The sequence below is a fragment of the Telopea speciosissima genome, chromosome 3, assembly GCF_018873765.1.
Source record: "Telopea speciosissima isolate NSW1024214 ecotype Mountain lineage chromosome 3, Tspe_v1, whole genome shotgun sequence".
In the NCBI taxonomy this organism is placed as follows: Eukaryota; Viridiplantae; Streptophyta; class Magnoliopsida; order Proteales; family Proteaceae; genus Telopea; species Telopea speciosissima.
In genome coordinates, this window is record NC_057918.1 from 308785 (window position 1) to 329148 (window position 20364).

Below are 20364 nucleotides of genomic sequence, written 5' to 3' on the forward strand. Positions count from 1 at the left end.
TTTCCTCTATTTCTATTCCTCAGAAGTGGCATGAAGCATTTACTAATGCAAAGTGGAAAGCAGGTATGGTGGAAGAGATGAATGCCCTAAGGAAAAATAATACATGGAACCTTGTTGTTCTTCCTCCAGGAAAAAAACCAGTTGGATGTAGGTGGGTGTTCGTAGTCAAGCAGAAGATGGATGGTATAGTTGACAGAGACAAAGCTAGACTGGTAGCCAAGGGTTTCACACAGACCTATGGGATTAATTACCAGAAGACCTTTGGTCCTGTTGCAAAATTGAGCACTGTTTGTATTCTCCTATCTTGTGCTGTGAATTTTGGGTGGAAATTACAGCAGCTTGATGTTAAAAATGCTTTTCTTCATGGAGAGCTTGAGGAGGAAGTATATATGGAGATTCCTCCAAGTTTCTCATCTGAAAAAATTCATGTGAAGGTCTGCAAACTGAAGCGTGCACTCTATGGGCTGAAACAGTCTCCACGAGTTTGGTTTGGCAGATTTCACAAGGCAATGATTTCAGTGGGATACAAACAAAGTAATGCTGATCACACTTTGTTCATCAAACGGTCTGGCAACAAGGTCACTATCCTCATCTTTATGTTTATGATATTGTGGTAACGGGGAATGATGGTGCAAAGAGATCTCGTCTGAAGAGCTTCCTAGGTTGAGAGTTTGAAATAAAGGATCTAGGGACATTTAAGTACTTTCTTGGGATTGAAGTTGCTCGTTCTTCAAAAGGCGTCTTCCTCTCTAAAAGGAAGTATGTCTTCGATCTTTAATCTAAGATTGGTTTGTTGGGTTGCCATCCTTGGATACACCAATGGAAGCTGAGATTCGACTAAAGGATAAAGATGGTGAACCGGTTGATAAAGGCCGTTATTAGAGGCTAGTGGGGAAATTAATTTACCTATTACATACTAGACCAGACATTGCATTTGTAGTGAGTCTGGTTAGTCAGTTTATGTATGACCCCTATTCTTCCCATATGACTGCTATTCTTCCCAAGAGGGGTTCTTTTGTCTCCCCATGATCATCTTCGTATTGAGGCATATACTAATGCATATTAGGGTGGTTCTTCTGATCAGAAGTCTACTTCAGGGTACTGCTCATTTGTAGGAGGGGACCTTGTCACTTGGCACAACAAGAAACAAAACGTTGTGGCAAGGTCCAGTGTTGAAGCAGAGTTTCGGGCTATGGCACAAGGAATCTGTGATTTATTATGGATACAAGGTTTACTTCATGATCTTGGTGTTACTGTTCGGCTCCCAATGATGTTGTATTGTGATAATAGAGCAGCAATTAACATTTTCCATAATCCAGTACAGCATGACCGTACAAAGCATGTGGAGATCGACAGACACTCCATCGAAGAAAATTTGGAGAGGACAGATTTGTATGCCTTTTGTGAAAACCGATGATGAAGTGGCTGATGTTTTCACTAAAGGCTTGTGTGGGAAATTATTTCACCCTATTTTGTGCAAGTTGGGCATGTGTGATATCTATGAACCAACTTGAGGGGGAGCGTTGAGTTATGTAGCCCAAAGGGCATTATTGGGTTTTTCCCCTATAGCCGGCTAATTAGGAATACCGGCTGATTAGAGTATTCCTAATTAGCATCGGCTATGGGGGGATTCCTAGTTAGAGTCTGAATCTTTGTAATCTCTTTTTATTATAAATAAAGGGCTTGGTGATCCTATTGATCACTCAAGCGTTCAGTTCTAAGGGCTGTTAACATGAGAAGACTTCATAATTCCTTTTGTTCCAAAGTACCCTGCAAATAGTAAGCGGAGTAGATGCCAAACAGCAGCAACTTTTGGAAATAGCTGATTCATAGGCCAATAAAAACAGATGTTGCACAGGTGGGGGAGAGGGAGCCCAAATTAAACAAAACAAACCCAAGAAGTGATTCCACAGCTGTGCAGTGATATTGCAGTCCAAGAACATAAGGGAAGCTGTTTCCTTGGTCTTGCAGGAAAGTGAACACCTACTAGCCGAAGAGAAATATTTCTTTTCAACTATTCCTATGTTAGTAACCTATTCAAGGAAAGCACTACAGCAAACACTACAAGGTGGTGGGCTAAACTTTTCTCAAGGTTTAAAATCTAGTTTCGTTTCGGTGTTTCGGTCTGACCAAAATTTCCGAGATACTGGAATTTTGTCAAAATTTTGTCGAAATATGGTATTTTTTCTCTGAGTTTTGCTTGGCCATTTGTGGATGTAAAATGCCGAAATGACCGAAATAACCGAATTTCCAAAACGAGATTTCCGAAACGAGATGACCGGAATTATTTTTTCAATTTGAACTTGCGTTTCGTTTCTCCTCGACCGAAATACTCGAAATATTTGAGATTTCGACCGAGACGAAACGAGTTTTTGAACCATGACTTTTCTATATGCAAATCTTATTAGCACTCTCTAATTCAGCGTTGACTAGGAAATTAAAATATGATTCGACTGTCAACACCTCTTTTGGTCTCCTTTTTATCTTCAGCTAAAAGGTTGATGTAAGCAAGGTTTACAATCTCGTTTCGTTTTGACTGAAATTTCTGAGATACCGAAATTTTGTCGAAATATGGTATTTTTCTATGAGTTTTGCTTGGCCATTTGTGGATGTAAAATGCCGAAATGACCAAAATAACCGAAATTTCCAAAACAAGATGGCCAAAATTTCCAAAATTTTTGAAACATTGCATTTTTTCAATTCGAACTTGCGTTTTGTTTCAATTCGACCGAAATACTCGAAATATTCAAGATTTCGACTGAGACGAAACGAGTTTTTGAACTATGGATGTAAGTACTCTGCAAATAACTAGGGGGGGTGGGTGGGCAGCACACTGATCTACCTCATAGTCCATCAAGGGCCTTCTGAAAGCTGGGGACCAGACCATGCAATAGAACCACTGCTGGAAATCATCATCACCTCTTTCAAAAGTGTCAGACTGCAATGGCAAATCCCTTCCTCTATGAGCATTCATTTCTTTGCTGCAACACATAATGAATTATGGAATGTGAAAAGTGAATTAAAAGAACAATGAGTACGCAAGATGCTTAAAATTTTGAAATAACTTTTGTTGAATAACTGGAATAATAAATGTTTAGTAGAAATTATGGTAATACCTTTAGCAATCCCTGACTCATTTATAAATGTTCCCTAATTTTCTTACTTTTATAAGTAATGATATTAATAGCAAAACTTTGTTTTTGGATATCTTCAATTTGGTGCTCCAATGTTATGGTTCTGCTCCATTCCATTGTCTATTACTTTGTCCCATCCACTCCACATTCAGTCCACTCACCTACTCCTGCTAATTCTTCCTACTGCAGTGAAAAGAAAAGGGAAAGCAGGTTCCTCCTCCCTCTAATGAATGCCTTAATTTTTTCTTGGGAGGATGGCCTTTGGGTAAACCATAAATAAGGATTGGGATGAACATTGGCAATGTACCTTGAAACCATTCAACCACCTTGTTCCAAACCTGTTTTTCTCCGTTAAATAGTCAAAGAAATCCAGTAAAGCATCATTATCATATGCCTTTTGAACATCTACTGATCCTTACCCCCCTTTAGATTAGAGATCTGTGTTGGTTTGTTCTTCAAAATTGCCCCTTAAGTCGGGGAGAAATTGTTTCTAGAACTTCCATAATCTTTCTGGACAAAATTAGCCACAATTTTTAAGCACTGGTTGTTAAACTAGTGGGTCTGTTCTTCATTGGGTAGGAAGATCCAACTTTATTTGGAATTAACATGATAAATGGGTCAATAATGCCTTTTTTTAATGATCCCACTCATATGGAATTTCCTGAAGACACTCTCTGAGTCTTCCTAGAACACATTCCAAGCTACTTGAAATGCAAAGGTTGTCACTTTTTCTAGGCAAACAAAGCCCTTCAAATACTCAATCATCATTGCATTGATTTCCATATTTTTAATATATTTTTATGCTCATTCTATGTTTTAAATCTTACGGAGAAGTTCTTTTTTATTCCCATCTCTTATATAATTCATTTATGTTGACATTTCTGTTGCCAAATTACTGATGATGCTCCATTTAAATCAGTGTCCCTGCCAGAATTGTCATCACTCACTGATTCTTTTTCTATTGTGAAAGCCATTTGTTTGAGCTCTCACACTTCTGTTATCTTTCCAGTTTGGTCGTTCCTTTCTTTTTGTTGATATATCATATTATATATATATATATATATAAATATATATTATTTAGTGTATACTATAATGCATAGTTGTCAAGGCGCTAGGCGATCCAAGGCGTTCGAGGTCCTCCCTAAGCGCTTAGGCGGTCCCTAGGCGGCCTAAATCGTGTTCCAGTATTATTTTTTTAATATATCAGTTATATGTATGAAACAATCAAAACACACATTTGGTTCATATGTTCTTGGAATTGGTCATTTTCAGGTATACCTAGTCTCACATTGGGTTTATACCGTTCTTAGAAAATATGATGTTATCAATAAGTAATTAACCTGCTCTCAATTTAGAGAAATGTTCTTGTTCTCTAAGAAATTTGATTGTTCAAATGATTTTATTTTTACACGAGAATTTTTGTATTAGGTAGAGCACAAAACCAGCTTTCCAACAAATCCAAGATTGCTTAAATCTGATTTATATTGAAGGAGTTATGTTCCGGTCAAACCTTATTTGGTGTGCGCGTGAATGCTGTCAAAATCGCTCTGAATGAAAATACTTTTTTAGATACCACAACAAATGAATATTTTACTGCACTTTTGATTTTTAGCAATGTTTTACCATATTAAGATTTATGAAATTTTTAGATTTGACTTTGCGACAGCATATGATCTGTGCATTGCAAATACCTTTTTTAAAAAGAGAGATGAACATATAATTACCTACAAGAGTGGGCAGCATGCAAGCCAAATAGATTTCTTCCTAACCAGAAGGTCTGACAGATTATTATATAAGGATTGTAAGGTTATACCTGGAGGGTGCTTAACCACCCAACATAGACTGGTGGTCTTGGATATGTACCTTGGTATGAGGCACCGTAAGAAGGCGAAACAGGTTTGTCCTAAAATAAGATGGGGCCGGCTACAAGGAGCTCTCCTAGAATCATTTACTGATAAAATGGCCCTACAAGGGAGGTGGGATTTTGAAGGAGATACTAACGAGACGTGGATTAATATGACGACTTGTATCAAGAAGGTTGCTAAGGAAGTCCTTGGGATTTCTAAGGGAATGCGTCTGGACCCTAGAGAGACTTGGTGGTGGGATGATGAGGTCCAAGCAGCCATTAAGACTAAAAAAGATTGTTTTAAGACTTGGCAAAGGACTAACGAGGCAGAGGACAAAACGAGCTATTATTCGGCCAGAAATGAAGCTCGTAAAATTGTGGGGAAAGCAAGAGCGAAGAAATATGATGAACTTTATGAAAAGCTTAATACAAAGGAAGGGGAAAATGAGATCTATCGGATAGCTAAAATAAGAGAAAGGAAGAGCAGAGATTTGGACTATGTTAGATGCATTAAGAGCGAGGACGGTAGAGTACTAATACGGGATGCAGAGTCCTAGTCAATGACCCTTGGTTCTCCTCCCTTCCTTCCTCCTATGCCTTTTTGGACCTTCCTGGTCTTTTGGACCACTCTCCCATTTCTCTTTTTATCCTCCCCTTTTTATCATTTGGCCCGAAACCCCCTAAGTTCTTCGATATGTGGTCCTCTCACCCTGGCTTCCTCCCTGTTGTCCAAGCCGCTTGGAACATCCCTGTCTTCTCCTTCTCCTCCCCTCTTTTAGCTTTCTTTATAAAGCTCAAAAATGTCAAGATGGCTCTTAGATCTTGGAATTCTTCTACCTTTGGTAACATCTCTTCTCGTGTCTCCTCTTGTCGGGACACCCTCTCCTCCATCTAGCTCCGCCTTCAGTCTGACCCCCTCAACCCTTCCCTCGCTGAGGAAGAAGTCCTTGCCGCCTCTGAGATTTCCTCCTCTCTCTCCCAAGAAGAAAGTTTCCTTAAGCACAAGTCTCGAATCAAATGGCTTGAGCTTGGGGATTCGAACACCGCCTTCTTTCACCGCTCCCTTAAAGCCCGCTCCAACTCCAATTCCATTCCCTCTCTTACCTCCTCTGATGGCTCGGTTCTCTCCTCTGTTGATGCCATCAAAGATAAAGCTGTGAACTATTTCACTGGTATCTTTTGCCCCCCTCCCTCCCCCCTTCACCCCCTTCCTGATGACCTCCTCAACAAGTTCATCCCCCCTCACCTCCTCGGCTCCCTCAGCTCCATCCCCTCTGACTTTGAAATATCCTCCGCTGTTCGCTCCCATAAGGCTAGCAAAGCTCCGGGCCCTAATGGGTTTAGCATGGGATTCTTCACCACTTGCTGGGACATCATTGGGACCGATCTTATTGCTGCCATTAAGAGGTTCTTCTTCAATCCGAATCAGATTCATGGCATCAATCAATCCTTCCTCTGCCTCATTCCCAAGTTCTCCGGAGCCTCGGCAATGTCTGACTTTAGACTCATCTCCCTCTGTAATCTCCTGTACAAGTTCATTGCTAAAATTCTTGCCAACCGGCTCAGCCTTGTCATTAACTCCCTTGTCAGTTCCAACCAATCCGCCTTCATTGCTGGCCGAAGTATCTCGGATAACATCATCCTTTGCTAGGAAATCGTCCGAGGTTTGGACCGCAAATCCCTTCCTCCGTCTGCTCTTTTGAAAATCGACATCCAGAAGGCCTTTGATTCCATCCGTTGGGACTTCATCTCCCAAGTCCTCCTCAAGATGTCCTTCCCTCCTATCTTTGTTAACTGGATCTACCATTGCATCTCCACCCCTCGCTTCTCTGTGCTTCTGAATGGCTGCCCGGCTGGTTTTTTCCCCTCCTCTGTTGGTATTCGACAAGGTTGTCCCCTTTCCCCTTTTCTCTTTTGCCTTTCCCTAGAAGTCCTCTCCCGTAGCCTCCAATCCAAAACAGGCCTCCACCTCGTCACCCTCATTCCTAAATGCTAGCCTACCAACCTGACTCACCTTGCCTTCGCTGATGATCTCATGATCTTCTCCAAGGCTGACCCTCTCTCCATTGAGTCCATCATGTCCTCCCTTCACCTTTTCCATGTCCTTTCGGGGCTCCGCATCAACCTCCTTAAGTCCCATATCTTCCTTGCCGGTGTTCCTGATACCACCAAAACCTCCCTAGCCTCCCTCTGTGGCCTCACCATTGGCACCTTACCTGTCCGCTACCTTGGCCTTCCCCTCATCCCTGCCAGACTTTCAGCCCACCACTGCTCCCCCATCTTGGATCTCCTTCGCAAGAGGCTTCAGATTTGGAAAGCCAAGCTCTTATCTTATGCAGGTCGGATTGAGCTGATTAGATCGGTGCTTCAGTCTTGCTACATCTTTTGGAGTGGTGTTTTTGGCCTCCCAAAGGCTACTATCGAGGCGGCTGAATCTATTATGTGTGCTTTCCTTTGGAAAGAAGTGGACTCCGCCAGGTTCCTTCATCCCATAAGCTGGGCTTCCCTTTGTGTACCCAAATCTGAAGGAGGCCTTGGGCTCAGGAGAATTAAAGATGTCAACATTGCTGGATCCATCAAGCTTATCTGGAAGCTCCTTACCAACAAAACCAGCATCTGGACTTCTTGGGTTTATGCTGGGCCACTCCGTAGGGACTCCATCTGGTCTATTAGCCCAGGGGCTGACTCCTCCTGGGTTTGGCGCAGGATTCTCCAGGTGAGACACTTAGCCAGGGACGCCATTTCTTGCAGGATAGATGATGGTTCGACCACTTTGCTTTGGCTTGATAAATGGCACCCTTCTGGTGTCCTCTCTTCCATTGTGAGCCCTTCAGAGATTTACTCCTCCGGCCTGGACAGATCTGCCCTTGTTGCCTCTATCATCTCCAATGGCTCTTGGTCCCCCCCACCTCCCTCCCCCCCTGGCTGGCCTGTGGAGCTCCCTCCTCCCCATCCCCCTTGGGCACCGCGGTAGAGGTGACACTACCCTCTGGCTCCACTCCCCCTCAGGCAGATTCACCTCTCACTCCGCTTGGGACTTGGTTAGACATAGAGGGACCCCATGTCCTTGGCACAGAGTTGTCTGGTTTAGAGGCCACATTGCCCGCCATAGTCTCACCGCTTGGCGCGCCCTAGCAAATTGCCTTCCCACCCAAGGCTTCCTCCTCTATCGGCATATTTAGGTTAACCCCAGTTGCTGTCTTTGTTGGAATGGGGCTGAAGATACAAATCACCTGTTTTTCGCCTACCCTTTTGCTTCTTCCATCTGGTCCCGTGTTCTTCGTCACTGTTGGCCAGGTCATGTTGACATGACGTTTGGTGGGAAGACAATTTGTGATTCGGTTGGCAAGATTGCCTTTTGTGCCACTATCTCCCATAGCTTGATGGAACGCAACCTCAGAGGATGGACGTCCAACTCCCGCTCTTACGACATGATTTGGAAGGCCATCTTTTTTGATGTTTCATCAAGATCAGATCCCTCCTCCCCTCGGATGTGAAGGACACCCCAAGGAACAGGCTCATTGTTGTTGCCTGGGGTCTCCCTCCTTCCATTTTGTGCCCTAGCTAGTTCCTAGCTTCGGTTTTGCCTTTGGGCTTGTATATTCCTTCTTTCTCTTCGTAATTTAATTTTTTTTCATCCTCCCCCCCCCCCCCCAAAAAAAAAAAAAAAAAAAAAAAAGAAGAAGAAGGGAGAGATGAGGTGAATATTTTTACAATTTGTTAAATGGAGCTACCTTGACTGATGGGGTCACTTTGGAAGTGGAAAGCGATAGGCTTGAAGCCAACACACATAATGGACAACTCCAACGGGTTGAAGAAGCTGAATTTAAAGAGTCTCTACGAAAGATGAAGGTAGGCAAAACACCAGGACCGGATGAGATCCCAATTGAAGTGTGGAAAAGCTTAGGAGGACGGGGGTATCTTGGCTAACCAAGTTGTTTAACAAGATTCTGAGTACAAAGAAAATGCCAGATGATTGGAGGAGAAGTACTGTAGTTTCGATTTATAAGAACAAAGGTGACATCCAGAACTGCAATAACTATAGAGGCATTAAACTAATGAGTCATACCATGAAACTTTGAGAGAAAATCATTGAAGCCCACCTAAAAAGAGAAACTGATATATCGGAGAACCAATTTGGTTTTATGCCAGTGAGATTCACGACAGAAGCTATTTACCTTCTAAGGAGGCTTATGGAAATCTTTAGAGCTCACAAAAGGAATCTCTATATGGTCTTTATCGACCTAGAAAAGGCATATGATAGAGTTCCTAGAGAGCTCATTTGGCATGTCTTAGGGAAGAGGAGGAGCTTAAATAACTATGTGGATATAGTTAAGGACATGTATGAGGGCGTGGTGACAAGTGTCAAAACTGCAGAGGGACAAAGTAGTGAATTCCCAATTACAATTGGGCTACACCAAGGATCAGCTCTAAGCCCCTATTTGTTTGCACTCATTGGATGATTTAACTAGACATATTCAAGATGAAGTCCCTTGGTGCATGCTATTCGCTGATGATATTGTTCTGATAGATGAGACAGTGGAAGGAATTTATGCAAAGCTGGAATTTTTGAGATCAAACTTGGAATCAAGAGGTTTTAAGTTAAGCAGAACAAAGACAGAATATATGATGTGTAACTTCAGGTAAACCAGGGGAGATGATGAAGTGGTGAAACTTGAGGAGCGATAGCTACCACAAAGTGAATGCTTTAAATATCTAGGGTCAACCTTTAACAAAGAAGGTGATATAGAAGATGATGTTTCCCACAGAATTAAAGTAGGATGGTTGAAGTGGAGAGGAGCATCAGGAGTTTTATGTGACAAACGCATGCCTATTAAGCTTAAGGGGAAATTCTACAGGACAGTAATAAGACCAGCGATGACTTATGGTGCGGAATGTTGGGCAGTTAAGAAGAGTAATATAGATAAGATGAGTGTAGCGGAGATGAGGATGCTGAGGAGGATGTGCAGCAAGACCAGGAGAGATAGAGTAAGGAATGTTTGTATTAGAACCGAATTGGGAGTTGCACCAATCTAGGACAAACTTCGTGAGAGCCGCTTGAGGTGGTTTGGTCATGTACAAAGGAGACCCATGGATGCACCAGTAAGAAAGAGTGACCAGATTCAATTGGAAGAAACTAAAAGAGGTAGGGTAGACCTAAATTGACTATTGGAGAAGTGATAAGAAAGGATATGCATATGGTAGGGCTCGATCCTAGTATGACCGCGGATAGAGTTGTTTGGAGGTCAAGGACCCGTGTAGCCGATCCCTCGTAGGGGGGTGTTCCTGGGATGCTGCTTTGACTAATGCTTAGACCCTTTTTTTTTTTATGTCATGGCCCTTTTGGATCCATGTAGCCGACCCCATTTAGTTGAGATAAGGTTATGGTTGTTGTTGAAATTTTTAGATTTGAGAAATTTGAAAATTTCACCTACTGCCAAAAATCCAGCTGCTGTTCTTAAATTGGGGGGTTGGTTTTTTATCCTTTTAGAATTTGATTTTTTAACTATTTTTATTGGATTCAAATAGGGGGTTTTTACTTATTTATGAATAATATCTTAAGTAAATAAAAACATTTACTTAAATGATGTTTGGCATCGCTTGGACGCCTAGGCGGTGCCTTGGTGACACCTTGACAACTATGCTATAATGTTATTTATGACATTGAAATTTCAATTCTTAAAGGTTGCAGCGTTTGAAAAAATCTTTGATGCACTATTACACTCTTTGAACAGTTGTAAGATTACTCCTATCTTATGTTTTTTTTTTCCCATTCTCTGTAATAATTCAAGTAGATGGATGTACGGTATCACCTAGAAAATCCAGCTTGTTTGTTTGATCTTTTTATCTTTTTAAATTTATTAATTTCATTTCTTCATCTATTTGGCAGGATCAATTTGACACCATTGATTGCTCAGACAATGAGATTGTTAAGCTTGAAAATTTTCCTTATCTGAGTCGGCTTGGTACTTTGCTTATAAGTAATAATAGAATTACTCGTATCCATCCTAATATCGGAGGTTAGTTGAAAGCGACAATTGATTCATTATTGTCTCTCTTTCTTTTCTGCTAAATTTTCTTATTTTCATTTGTTGGTTTTCTTTGAATTCGCAGAATACTTACCAAAACTACATACTCTGGTTCTTACAAACAATCGACTTGTTAACTTGGTGGAGATTGACCCTCTTGCATCCCTTCCAAAACTGCAGTTCCTTGTTCTGCTCGATAACAATATCACAAAGAAACCAAATTATCGGTTATATGTGATCCACAAACTGAAATTGCTACGGTTGCTCGATTTCAAGAAAGTGAAATATAAGGTGAGATTTTTGTTGAACTCCAAAGCACTGATATTTAGGTGTAACATTGGGCATGCATAGGTGCATTACAAACCTGCGCAAAAAGGTCTATGCATGTTGTGTGAGAGGATCACCTTGGTGGTTGGCTGTGGTAGGTCTTGAAGAATCCAGTAACACCTTAAATTCGTTCTTCTGAACCCTCCAGCAAGTTGATTTATTGGATTTCTTTTCAAGGAATAACATTGCAAATGTTCAGGGTGTGTATTTTTGGGTGATGCTTTTTATTTTTCTTTCTAGCTGCACTGATTATCTGATGCAGTTGCACGTATGGAGGCTTATGTGCAAGCGTGGAGGCTCATAAGGTGTTGGTAGTAGTCCAATGGGCTGAAATTGACCTTTGGGTAGTTATATTATAGGTTAGGCCTTTTATTTTTTTGGTTTTCATTATAATTGGCCTAATTATAAGCCCATAAAGTATGGATAAGGTTAGTACATGGGATTAGTAGTTAAGTGTTTGAGTTAGATTAGAATAATTAATAGCTAGATGGTGTTCTGTTCTGAGTTTATTTACTTTATTGAGTATATTAGACTGATTAGGAGTCCTTAGATGTGTCAGATTATGAATTTTAGGTTTATAAAGTCGTTTGAGCCTTTGAGGTGGGATTGCTATGTTCAATGGTTTCCTTTAGATGCTTCAGTACGGAGGAGTGATTTGGTTCAGATTGAAGGAGCTAAAAGAGCTTGGGACAGACCTAAAATGGCTATGGGAGAAGTGGTGTGGAAAGACATGCATTGCTTAGGCCTTGTATCAAGTATGATCTCGTATAGAGCTAATTGGAGGGTAAGGATCCATATAACCAACTCCATTTTGTTGGATAAGGCTGGGTTGATGTTGTTAATATTGTTGGTAGCTACCATGGACAATGGGCGAGGTTTTCGCTTTGTTACATTTTGTGGATGGGGTTAGCCACCTAAGAGACTAATGGCAGTTATTTTGGTTGGGTTCTCTTATTGAAATTATATGGCTAGTGTGATCTGTGTAGCATGGTAAGGCCATCTTGTTCTGGAGGCATCATATCCTTTATTTAATTGGGGGGAAAAAGTAAAGAAATTGTGGGCTGTGCCAAGTTATGCACATTGCCATAATTGAAAAGTAGGTAATGAATATTTAAAAAGCTGTCACTATGAGCATCTCTGTGTTTATCATCCATGGGGTCTTAGAACCCAAAGATTTTAGGGTATTGAGATTTTTCTGAGGATTATTTCTGCAATTATTTTGTTAGTACTGGTATCATATTGCAATATTTTCTATTGGTTACCATGGTTCTGTATACGGTAGGAGAGAGTTGAAGCTGAAAGGCTATTTGCGTCAAAAGAAGCTGAAGAGGAAGCTAAACAGGAATCCGCAAAAACTTTCACACCAGGTGAGGCTCTGAATGTCCCAGAGATTACAAAGGAAGAAGAAGCACCTAAAGTAGTTGCCCCGACACCAGAGCAAATAATTGCTATTAAGGTATTATGCTTGCTCTGTTTAGAAGGCTTCATACCTCCCTTTAAATCGAATAAAATATTCATTTGTTTTCTTCAGTCGAATAAGATTTTATTTCCTTTTTTCTGTTCTTACATATTGCTTTCAATTCAAAATTTCAAGGAATATGGTTTGTTTTATTCTTCCTTTAATTCAATATATTTTTACGTGTCTGCTTTCCAACATCTTCTTGTTAATCTTTGGCATGAATTTTTATCAGTATATTTTTAGAGGTTCACACGTATATTGTTAATTATATTTCACTCCATTTTTTCAGGCTGCTATAGTGAATTCCCAGACTCTGGAAGAAGTTGCAAGACTTGAAAAGGTATATCCCTTTTGAAGCTCATATAATTTTTAATTGTACACAAGAAAATTTATGTTTTGCTATCTTGCTATGTTTACTTCTCTCATTTCAATGTTGATTTGGCATGAGCAGGCATTGAAGTCAGGCCAGCTCCCTGCGGATCTGAAGATTCCAGATGATGATAAAGTGATTTATGGTGTTGATCCCAAAGATGACAAAATGGAAGTGGACACTCAAAATGAAGGTAACCAGGAACAAGACATTGCTGACCAACAGGCCAATAACAATCCTACACCTGTCGAGCAAGTATGTATTGTCTAGTCCTATGGTTTGTGAATTTGATTCTATTATTCTGCATTGTGCTTGGGTGGTATGGTACATGGTGTTGGCTTTTTCTTAGTTTCTGCATTGTTTTATGTATATTTTACTTTTACAGTGACTGGTTGACTTTTAATTTAATGTGACAGTTGGCTCTTCTTACTTCGTGCTTTACATGTAAGTGTGTAGGCTTCTGCAAAATTGATTGATGCAGCTGGTATTACTGGTTCAATACATAAAAGGATATAAAAAAATCTGTCTACAATGCTTCCCAAAATTCTCAGGAACCATTTTGTTAAGGGAAATTAAATTCTTGGTTCAATCTGTGGTTTCTATTAGCAGGACTGCTGGACCGTTACTTGAACACATCCATTATCATTTTCCACCTCCTATTGGCTAGGTGGTTCACTCTCCTTACATTTGATTTGCTACGGAAATATCTGTCGGCCTCATCTGATATTAATTGAGAATAAGATACACATAAATATAAAAATTACTTTTGATTTACGCTAAAATGATCAAATCTGGAACAGCTTATTTGGTTATTGATGGGCAATTGTTACAAAGAAGAAGAAATATCTTCACAGTGTTGCTTTCAATTTGGACGAGCAGATGGCAAGGTTCGAGGTCTCTGAAAAAAACTTGGTTTTTTCATGTACCGAGACGAGACATGCCATGAGTCAACAAAAGTGCAAAATCTCAGCCAAAAATTCGGTATCTTGCTGAAATGACACAAAGTTATATAAAATTATAAATTATAAATGCCATATTTTGATTTTTCTTTTCGGTCAAAATTTTGACTTCTCTCGTTCGAAATTTCGACCTCTCTCGTTCGAAATTTCGACCTATTCTCAATAAACTTGATTGGTTTCGCCAATTTGTGAAGAAAACATCTCCAGATCACTTATTTTCTCCAAATCTTACCAAAAAAATCTTAGAACTCTTGGATTTGATGTTAAGAACATCATTTGCAGGAGATTTGCTGCTCAACGACCTTCCTGGGAGGAGATTTGAACTTGAAGGCCCGACACTAGTTCAATATTAGGATGAGCATATAGGGATAGGGGTGACTTGGTACTTGGTAGTTGTTGGCTTGTATTGTTTAATATTGACTCAATATATTTGACTCTATATAACAAACAATGTCAGTTTTATGATTTATTAAATGGTTCATAATTTGATGTCTTTTCATTCCTATAACTTATTTAAGTTGTTCTACTTGAATTATATGTTTTCTAATACAAAAGATTGTGTGTATAGTGTACACTACCAACCTAGGGTCCTAAGTTAAACTATCATTTTGGGTGTGATTTTAAAAAACTAAGGGTTCCACCATGTTTATAGGATCTAAAATAGGGGCTGTCTTAACCAAGGGCTGAAATTTAAAAAAAAAAAAAAAACATTAATTCGGCCGATAAATATAGGACTGTTGTAGTTTCATAGAGAATTAAAGTGGGATGGTTGAAGTGGAGAGGTGCGTCCGGAGTGCTGTGCAACCGACTTACTCCTTTTAGGCTTAATGATGCAGATCCAAGCCTCCATGAGCTGAAGAAGCCCTCCTGATCATAGGGTTTTAGTAGGAGCCTTAGAATAGTTTATACTTATTTTATTTAAGTTCTATACTTAGTTTTATTTTTATGTCTTTAATTGAACCGGTTCAAATTGGTTGCATCCAATTGGTTCAATTTAAGTTGGTCTAATTTAAGTGAAGTGTTCCTATTTGCTATTAGGATCTTATATCCTATTGGTTGATGAGGAATCTTCTTAGTTTAAGAGTTTTAAGTGTTTGAAGTTAATAGGGGTAGTTAGGATTTTTAACTTTGAGTTATTTCATTAAGTCACACCCCTTCCGCGTTTTTGGAAGAGAGAGGATTTTAAATTGTATTAGGATTGTGGCCCTTAGGCCCTTATTAATAGAAATCGTGGGAGAGGCTCCCCCACCAATTAAAAGTTTAAAAAAAATTCGTTTATGTGCTGCTGGCTATTGCTGCTGCTGTTTCTCTCTTCTGAGATTGTCTTGTGAGTCATATCAAGACCCCCCTTGTGAGTCATATCAAGGTTGAAGGGCTGGTGGATCTCTAGTGACTCCTTGCATCTTGTAGATTGGGGGGTTCATCTTCAAAGCTGTCTTCAAGGTTGCTGCCATTGAAGATCTCCTTAAACCAGTAAGTTATTTACTGTTTTAGCATTCCCCTCTTCTTCTTAACCCTCCAACCCAAGCCCCACCTGTCCTAATCGATCCACATAGTCTTCTCCATTAAAAACCCATTGAGCCCCATAAACCCTAATTGTTCTAAATTCTGTCCAGCCTTGTTCCTCCATCCAATCCCAACCAAATTTCAACCACAGCCCCCTCTCATCTCCTTCTTCACTTGACTTAAGTTGCAGCCCCATCCAACCACTCAAACCCTAATTTGTCTTGTCTCTGTAGAACCCCAAAACCCCTAAATTCTATATAGCCCAATTCAGCCATCAGAATTGCATTATATTACAACCGAACCTTCCTCCTAGCCCCTCTAGCACTCCACCTTAGCCCCTTGCCCTAATTCCAAGTTTAAACCCTAGTTTTAACCTCAATTCTAAAACCCAAAACCCGAAACCCAAAACCTAATTTTTGGGATTTTTTAAATTTTGTTTAAACCTTGTTCAAACCTACCCTATTAGCTTCTCCTAGACTTGCCCATTAAAACCATATAAGATTCAACCCTATTCTCATAAACCTAACCCTAGATTTGACCTAAAATACCCTAACCAGCCCCAATCAACCAGCACCTTTGTGAGGGCTCTACCTGGCTCCTAGTAGGTCTCCTACCTATGTAGGACTACATTACTTAAAGGAAAGTTCTATAGGACTGTTGTGCGACCGGCCATGATGTATGGGGCAGAATGTTGGGCAGTTAAAAAGCATCATATTGATAAGCTTTATGTAGCAAAGATGAGGATGTTAAGATGGATGTCTGGAAAAACAAGGAAGGATAAAGTATGGAATGAACGTATAATAGTGGACTTGGGAGTTGCCTTGATCATTGACAAGCTCCTAGAGAGTCGTTTAAGGTGGTATGGTCCTATCCATCGGATGCCTGGGGACGCCCAAGTAAGGAGGAGTGATATGATTCCAATTGAAGGAGCTAAATGAGCTAGGGGCTGACCTAAAATGACCATATGCGAAGTGGTGAGGAAGGATATGCATAGTCTAGGTCTTGTACCAAGTATGACCTTGGACAGAGCCTACTGGAGGGCAAGGATCCATGTTGCAGACCCCATTTAGCTGAGTTTCTCCTAACGTGCTGGGCTGTGCCTCTTTCCTCTTACTATCTCTCATCTTTCATTTTTCTATTTATCTCCCGTCCTTCATTTGTCTTTTTCTTTTCTCTTTCCTCATCTCTAGCCCCATCCCTCTTTTCCCATCTTGTCTTTCGCATTTTTTTGGTTAGAACTTTGTTTTCCCTACTTTGTTCTGTTTGGATCCATGTAGCCGACCCCATTAAGTTGTGATAAAGCTGAGTTTGTTGTTTGTTGTTGTTGTAACTTGGCGAGTTAGCAAGACAACTCGGTTTTTGGGATGATCGAAATCAGCTGAGTTACCAAGACCTCAAACCTTGGCAGATGCTATACCTTAAAGGATATCTGGTGGGTTTTGTTTTAAGTTATGATATGTACAATAGACTGAAACTGATGGAGAGTGGCTAGTATTATGACTATTACTAGGAGAGAGAGACAGTGCATCCAATTAAAGTGGGTCATCACCAGTATCAAGATTTATGCCAGGGAGATCCACGACAGAAGCTATTTACCTTCTAAAGAGGCTTATGGAAATTTTTAGAGCTTACAAAAAGAATCTTTATATGGTTTTTATCGACCTAGAAAAGGCCTATGATAGAGTTCCTAGAGAGCTCATTTGGCATGTCCTAGAAAAGAGAAGGAGCTCAAGTAAATATGTGGATATAATTAAGGACATGTATGAGAGTGTGTGACAAGTGTCAGATCTGCAAAGGGCCGAAATAGTGAATTCTCAATTACAATTGGGTTACACCAAGGATCAGCTCTAAGCCCTTATTTGTTTGCACTCATCATGGATGATTTAACTAGGCACATCCAAGATGAGGTCCCTTGGTGTATGCTTTTTGCTGATGATATTGTTTTGGTAGACAAGGCTGTGGAAGGGATTAATGCGAAGTGGAGTTATGGAGATCATGCTTGGAATCAAGAGGTTTTAAGTTAAGCAGAACAAAGACATAATATATGATGTGTGACTTCAGTCAAACCAGGAGAGGTGATGAACATAGTTGTCACGGCGTCACGGCGATCCAAGTCGGTGGAGGGGTGTCAAGTCGATATATCGACATGTCGCCCCCATGGCGAGCATGTCGACCATGTTTTATTTTTTATTTTCTCTATTTTTAATGTTTTAATAGATGTATACTCAAGCCATGTTTTATTTTTTCTCTATTTTTCTCAAGTTTTAAGGATGGCAATCTTGTAATTAAGCAGAATCTAAGAAAGGGCATAAAAGGGTTTTGATTTAATGACTAAGGGTAAACTTGGAGGGATGTGTAAAGTCTGGCAAAGGGGAATAAAAGAAGAGAAGGGTACTTTAGGAAAAAGGCAAAAATAAGGGTTTGTAATAACCCACGATCGGATTATGGATTTATGGTTGTCTTCAACCTTACGACTTCAGCCTGGGACGGAACACAACGCAGTACGAAGGAGATAACTCCTTCAACTCTTCTCGGTCCAGTCTAAACCTTCAGGCGAAGCATCGCCACATCATGTTCTATCAATTCCAGCAAGAACTCATCACAGAAATCAACTAAACAAGGAGTATTTAATTCCTGGAATCAGATCTGGCGACTTCTTAGTTGCAAAACAGAGACAGAGAGACAGGAAGAAGAAATCGAAGAGGGAAAGAGAGACAGGAAGAAGAAATCGAAGAGGGACGCCATGGCGTAGGTCGCCATGCATGCTTCTCCAGTGCCAAGACGCCATGACAACTATGGTGATGAAGTGGTAAAACTCGAGGAGCGAGTACAAAGCGAATGCTTTAGATACCTGGGGTCAACCATTAACAAAGAGGGTGATATAGAGGATGATGTTTCCCACATAATTGAAGTAAGATGGATGAAGTAGAGAGGTGCATCAGGAGTTTTATGTGACAAACACATGCCTATTATGCTTAAGGGGAAATTCTATAGGATAGTAATAAGACTGGCAATGATTTATGGGGCGGAATGTTGGGGCGGAAAGAAGAGTAATATGGATAAGATGAGTGTAGCGGAGATGAGGATGTTGAGGAGGATGTGCGGCCAGACCAGGAGAGATAGAGTAAGGAATGATTGTATTAAAACCGAATTGGGAGTTGCACCAATCCAGGACAAGCTCCGTGAGAGCCGCTTTAGGTGGTATGGTCATGTCCAATGGAGACCCATGGATGCACCAGTAAGGAAGAGTGACCAGATTCAGTTTGAAGGAGCTAAAAGAGGTAGGGGTAGACCTAACATGACTATTGGAGAAGTGGTAAGAAAGGATTTGCTTGTGGTAGGGCTCGATCTTAGTATGACTGTGGATAGAGTAGTTAGGAGGACGAGGACCCGTGTAGCCGACCCCTTGTAGGGGGATGTTCCTGGGATGCTGCTTTGACTACTGCTTAGACTTTTTCCTTAAGTAATTTTATTTTATCTTTTTTTACATCCTTTCACTCCTACTTTTAGTTACTTTGTTTACTCCCTTCTACTTCTCTTACTGTCATGACCTCTTCGAATCCATGTAGCTGACCCCATTTAGTTGGGATAAGGTTATGGTTGTTGTTGTTTGTTTGTATCACCAAATATCAAGATTTAGCTTGTACCTCTTTGCTGTAACGTTCCTTCTGGTTTGAGTTGGTTGGATATGTGGTGGAGGGCCGATTAGGAGAAGAGGGGCGAATTGGAACTAGAGTTCCAGGGGGGAGGGAGAAGACTCACATAAGGATGGGAGAAGGATCGCACAATACCAAAGCCACGTAGTCACTCATAAACTCAAACTTAATTCATTCTTCAAATCTTCAAATCTGTGTTCTCCTATGTATTACAATGAATTAATAGAAAAACTCTCTAGCATAGAAATAGAAACCTAACTAAAATGGAAACAACTCAAAGAGGAAACTAACCATATCTAAGAAAAGAAACTATTAAAGAAAAACCTACGTAATGTACCCATTCAAATAAAAAAATTAAAAGGTTGCATCCTAAGTAAATTAAATTACTAGCCATTGACTGACCAGAAAACCGGTTTAGGACCAATCCTTGGTTTGGGCCTCCAAAGTAGGTCATGTCGGTGTAGCCAGGCCTAAGGCAACTGGATCAACTCGCCTTCTCTGAAAAGAACTCGACTTTGTCGAGTTCGGATGAGGTCTAAGACTGCCGTCCGAGTTAACTTGCTGTAGGAGAAATGTACCCGCTGGCTGTTTTTTTTTTTATATATTTTTTTTACCCGAATATTATCTGGGACCTGGGGTAGCCCCTAGAATTTTATTAAAATAAACCAAAAAGATTACAAAAGGGGGGTAAATAACTCGCCTTACCCTAACCCGGATCACTCTTGCTCACTCCAAGACAATAAACAACTCCCACTCACACAGGTTACAATCTGAACACTGGTAGACCTGCTTTATGCCCTCGTAAGATTTTCCTAAGATTCTGGGGGTTAACCTGCCCGGCAAGAAAGTATGAATTAGACAATTTAGAGCAGACATAGTTGTTTAAAAAATCAGCAGCACAATTGCTTTCCTTATTCGAGAAAACATATTTACTCCAAGAGAGTCAACCAAGGAAAGAACTTCTTGAAACAGTACCAACAACTCCACAAAGGACAGACCCTTTGGGACACAAAATACACAATGGCCGTGGAATCTGAACTGATACGGCATCCTAAAAATCCCAAGCTGGCACACATAC

At 40.4% G+C, this 20364-nt stretch overlaps 1 protein-coding gene across 1 annotated transcript in view; it reads left to right on the forward strand.

Moving 5' to 3' along the window:
* Nucleotides 1–20364, forward strand: part of LOC122653808 (U2 small nuclear ribonucleoprotein A'-like) — a 47483-nt gene that overhangs the window by 15201 nt on the left and 11918 nt on the right. The window contains exons 3-7 of the mRNA XM_043847750.1: nucleotides 10871–11000; nucleotides 11095–11300; nucleotides 12619–12792; nucleotides 13085–13135; nucleotides 13247–13420. Coding sequence (XP_043703685.1) covers nucleotides 10871–11000; nucleotides 11095–11300; nucleotides 12619–12792; nucleotides 13085–13135; nucleotides 13247–13420 — 735 coding nt within the window. The remainder of the gene's footprint in view (nucleotides 1–10870; nucleotides 11001–11094; nucleotides 11301–12618; nucleotides 12793–13084; nucleotides 13136–13246; nucleotides 13421–20364) is intronic.